At 34.3% G+C, this 5313-nt stretch overlaps 1 protein-coding gene and 1 long non-coding RNA gene across 2 annotated transcripts; both read left to right on the forward strand.

Moving 5' to 3' along the window:
* Nucleotides 1-2288: 2288 nt before the first annotated feature.
* Nucleotides 2289-3217, forward strand: LOC108965562. Its single transcript, XM_018928081.1, has one exon. It carries the CDS (start codon nt 2367-2369, stop codon nt 2997-2999), a length of 633 nt encoding a protein of 210 aa, XP_018783626.1. The 5' UTR covers nt 2289-2366; the 3' UTR covers nt 3000-3217.
* Nucleotides 3218-3916: 699 nt separating this feature from the next.
* LOC108965563 lies at nt 3917-4371 on the forward strand. The gene is made up of 2 exons (XR_001993115.1): nt 3917-4083; nt 4140-4371. It is a non-coding gene; the product is annotated as an uncharacterized LOC108965563 (long non-coding RNA).
* Nucleotides 4372-5313: the final 942 nt, after the last annotated feature.

Raw genomic sequence — 5313 nt, forward strand, 5'->3', positions numbered from 1 at the left:
GGCCGATAGCCCATGATGCTAGTGCTGCGTATTTTCTTAAGTTTGTATAATAATTGTATTATTATGTAAGCTTTTATAAAATAAAAWAAAAATAAATAAATACGTCAAAAAAATATTATTTTTTTTTAACTTAATCAAATATCATAATTACCAATAAAAATAAAAATATTTGCGTCATAATGTTTACGAATTTTATGGAAAATTTATTTATTTTTAACCTTTTCGTGTTTGAGTTGCTTACAATATATAGAAAACGATAATCGATTAACATCTATTTTGATCTCTATTCAGTATATTCAAAATAGCAGGCGAGAGCTCTTTTTAGTTTTGTGATCTGCTAACTATCAGGTGATAAATTTGAGACAATATTTTGAGACTAACACTGGAGACTGTTTAGTAACTAGTCACAAATTGAGACTTTACTTCAAAATTTCTCAAATAGTGACTAGAAACTGCTTACAGAATCGCGCTATAAGACTTACCCGATTTGGTAAATGTTCAGGAGAGCGGCTTTTCCGAGAACGTGCACCAATTTTCACGGAAAATTCGAGCGCTCGAAAATAAATAACCCTGGTCGGTCCAAAACCCCGGTGTTCATAATTTTTCTGTGTGCATCTTCTTCTTCTTTCTGCAATAATAATGAAATAAATAAATTTTCCTATTATATATTTCTCATTTTTACCAATTCTCGATCAGTCTCGAATATTGAGAATATCAATACAGGGTGGCTGATGAAAGCCGCTACCAAAAAAAAATTAAATAACTTTTTTCCAATTTAATGAATCTGGTTAATTTTTATTTTTTTATTTTGAGGATTGACTTTTACATTTAACAAAAATGGATAACTGGGACACTGAAACAAGAATTTGGATTGTCCGCCGCTATCACGCACTGGAGTCCGTAGTTTCGGTTCAAAGAGGGTATAGGCGCACGTTTGGCGGCAATCATCCGTGCAGATGGACCATAAAGAGACTTGTAAAAAATTTTGCCGAGAATGGGACAGTCAACAGAAGACCTTACCATCGAAACCCTTCAGTAGCTGTTGTAGCTGTAGCTGCTGCCATACAAAACAATCCACGTGTTTCGACAAGAAGCTTATCTGCTCAAATGGGTGTAAGCAGACAGTCATTACAGTCAATTATGCACAAAGATTTGGACTTATTCCCATATAAAATTCAAATGGCTTGGAATTTTGCCAGAAGATGCTTCAAATGCTTTGTGGTTTCAGCAAGATGGTGCAGCTCCTCACATAGCCAAACCTGTTATGACAGAATTGAGACGAAAATTCCTAATAAGCTGATATCCAGAAACTCCACATTCCGTTGGCCACCTAGGTCGCCTGACCTTACTGCACCTGACTTTTTCTTGAGGGGTTATTGCAAACAGGAAGTCTACAAAGCAAAACCAACAAATTTTAATGAACTAAAGCAATCCATTCGAGAAACAATTGTTGCTATTAATGTCTCAACTGTCCAAGCAGTAACGAACAACTTTTTGATAAGACGCCGCCCATGTATCAACGAGCAGGGGGGGGTCATTTAAATGCCATTATTCTTAAAACTAATTAAGCTATATTTAATAAAATTAAATGAGCTTTCACATGAATAAAAGAAAAATGAATTTAATACACTGAAAAAAAAATTATGTGAGTTTCTTAATGTAGCAAAATTCATCAGCCACCCTGTATTTTAATTTATTTTCATTTTTCCAATTATTATTATTTTTCTATTATGTATTTCTCATTTTTGCCAAGTCTCTTTCAGGCTCGAATATTGAGAATATCGATATTTTAATTTCTTTATATTTTTCCAATTATTATTATTTTCCTATTATGTATCTCATTTTTATCAACTCTCGTTCAGTCTCGAATATCGAGAGTATCGATATTTCGAAACCGATCACTGCTTGTATCACTAGTGCCCGATTGAATTTCAAACAGTGATGCCATTTATAGTGTAAATATCGTGCAAAATCGTAGTTTTTTTTTTATTGTTTTTATTGCAAAAAAACCTAAAAATAGATAACGCGCAATATATATTCGTAAATTGGAATTAAAAACACGAAATTTAAGACATTTCCCGTGAAAATTGGTGCACGTTTTAGGAAAAGCCGCTCTCCTGAACATTTACCAAAACCGAGTATTTTAAAATAGTTCCCATGAAAACTGGTGCATGTTTTCGGGAAAGCCGCTCTCCTGAACATTTACCAAAAAGTAAAACATTAATATACAAAGGTTTCTGCTTATGGACGAGCTTTAAGATGTATATCCAACAGGTTCATGAAAAAATCGTTAATCGGTTCGCTTAATATCGATAACTTTTTACACATTTATTTTGCAATCCGCGTTTGTTGAAGAACATTTGACTATGGAAAGTAATCCGTTTAGGCAAAAGCCGGGATTTCCCAAGAAAGACAAGCAGTTTGGAGAGTCCCGGAATAAAGTTGATACTCGGGGTAAATTGAACAAGAAGGAGAAAGAATGGGGTATACAAAAATTTACGCCAGTTGTGAAAACTCAATTACCAACCCCATGGTCAACCTTCAAGAACGAAATAATTCAGAAACAGCAAGAGGAGGCAAAATTACTAAACAATCCAAACATGGAAAGTGAAGAAGCCAGACAGTTTTTGAAGAAACGAGATCAAAATTTTCGACGTACGGAAATAGTTGAAGGCCGAAAAGAAGACATCAAATGGGAAGACTTTAGTGAAAAAGCACATAAGAAGAGCAGCGTAAAAAGAAAACGTAGAAAACAAATTAAGAAAATCCAAAGAAATAATAATAAATCCCCTATTACGAAAAATTCCTTTCCTGTAGTAGATGAAACAATTTTAAACAACTTTGACAGCAAAAAACTTACTTCCCACCAAAATAACAGAATTCGGAAAATGATTACCAAAACTACTTATTTGGCCCGAGGAGCACCAATTGAATCAGTAGTGAATGATTTGAAACGACGAGGACTTAAGCCTGCGAGAAACTTGTGTGATGCATATTAAGTTAAGAAGTATTTACTTATGTTACATTTATAAACACGCAACTTTGTTACTAAGTTAACCCGTATTCGTTTAATTTTATTTTGAAAAATATGTCTATATCTAAAAACGCGTCGTTAGGTTTAAAAATGTACGAGTAAGGTCTATGTATGATGTAGCCGGACATTTCATAATTTTATTACAAGAATTAATGCCGGTTAAATACATTCGATTGTTAACAACATTTGTTTTAATGAGGGTGTAACCGAACATTTTCTCACAACTTGCAAGGTTCAATGGGATATTTTTTACAGCAAATGAAACATTTAGTAGAACATTTTTACAAAATTAATACATTTAACATTTTGTTTGACATCCTTTGGCATCAATAACAGCCTGAAGTCTTCTATTCATAGAATTTACCAAATTTCTGGTTACTTCAGAAATATTAGACCAAATGTCCTGAATGGCAATCAGGTAGTTTCTGTTATGCATAGGTCTTTTTCTTAGTTCAGTTTTTATATGAACGCACAACTGCTCTATCGGGTTTAGATCCGTACTTTGGGCCGGGTGTGGTAAAGTATATCAAGTAGCCAATCCTTGACCCCCGCTGGGTGTCTAGGATCGTTATTATGCACCAGATAAAAACTACGTGGTGGATACAATATCGTTGCAGTTTCGGGTAAGTGTTTGAAAATATCTAAATGCCGTGATTTAGTCAAGGTTTCACACAACATGCACAAAGTTCCTGGCCCTTAGCTGCCATTGCTCTTCAAACCATGGTTCTACCGTCACCATCGTGCAGTAAACTACAAAAAAATATTAAAGAAAAATGGAGAACGGGTAAAATAACTATTTTAATTAATGTTAAATTAATATTAAATTAATTTTAATTAATATTTTTTATAAATTTTTAGAAAAAAGTAAAGTTACAACAAAGAAGCAATTTGAAAAATTGGTGGAGTTAATGGAGAAGTTTCCAGAAGTCGGAAGAGGAAAGACACAATTTGGAAACAATAAATTCAAAACCAAAGAATTGTGGGAGAGTGTGGCACTGCAGTGAAATTGTTCAGGGCCGCCAAGCAGAACTGCCTACGATTGGGGACGAGTAAGTTATGGCTATGACAATAAAAATATTAACTAAAAATAAAATTTTTTTATTAGGTGTGGATTCACTATAAGCAAATTTAAAGAAAAAACTTGCCAACAACAGGAATAACTTCCTTGCGACTGGTGGTGGACCGTCGCTGAGCCCAATGGAGGAGAGCGTGGCCCAGCTCATTCTCAGTCATTTGAATTTTAATCCATTGGGCACAAATACGTTGTTCAATTATTTTTTAGAACATCTTTAATTACTAAAGATATCGTTGGTTGCGCCAACCCAATGTTAAAATCATTTCCACTGCATTTTTGATAACCACCGTCAGCAAGGAAACGCAGAGTTGCGCATAATTTTAATATGGGAGGTATGGCCGTTCCTGTTGTTGTTGTTGTTGTTGTAACGGCAGGAATTCTGTCGAGTTGACAGTCCTTGACCGGATAAAAATCCGGGTCCGTTCCGGTTTTCGTAGACCCGACTGTCGTAGGAACGGATGGCCGTTCCTCGCACACGTTTGTGGTAATGTTCCTTCATCTCATTCAGTAAAAAACAAAATGCTTCTTTATTTATCGAAAATAACTTGTGAATCTGCAACAAATATTATTAAAAAGCCACTCAATTGTGAGAAAACTATGGCTAACTATGCATTTGGAATTGTGAAAAAACTATGGCTTACTATGCATTTGGAAGCTCCAATGGATTTGAACGATCACGATGGCTTTTCCGTATACGTAGCACATCAATTTTGCCCCCAATATTTTCGTCAATGTAATATAGATCAACACTTATATCCATTTTTTATTCATTTTAATGTTTATTCACTTTTTCGCGAGCGACAACTGAATTCAATTGTTTCGATATGTCGTTTAAAAAATTTTAGCTGTTTCACCAGAGAACGTATATTTATAGAGAAGGTCCAACAACGGACAGGCGTGTAAACTGTCAAAAGCTAACAAAATGCGATGAGTGCGTTTCACCACAGCTAGCTAAGAAGGAGAAATCTTAACAGTGGATCGTGAACAGAGCTGAGCTTTCAATGAAAATTATGCTCAGAAATATACATTTCTATTTCAGACGTATGTTAGCCTTTTGCATATAATTCTATACGTTTACATACATGCAATCATATTAATTGATATTGAATATCATTTTGCGAGTTTTTGTGAATGCATGCAAAATTGATAACTTCATCAGTAAATTATGCTATTTTCAAAGTAACATTTGTAGTTAATGTACAAA

Source organism: Bactrocera latifrons, unplaced genomic scaffold, assembly GCF_001853355.1.
Source record: "Bactrocera latifrons isolate USDA-ARS-PBARC rearing strain unplaced genomic scaffold, ASM185335v1 scaffold_141, whole genome shotgun sequence".
Classification (NCBI taxonomy): Eukaryota; Metazoa; Arthropoda; class Insecta; order Diptera; family Tephritidae; genus Bactrocera; species Bactrocera latifrons.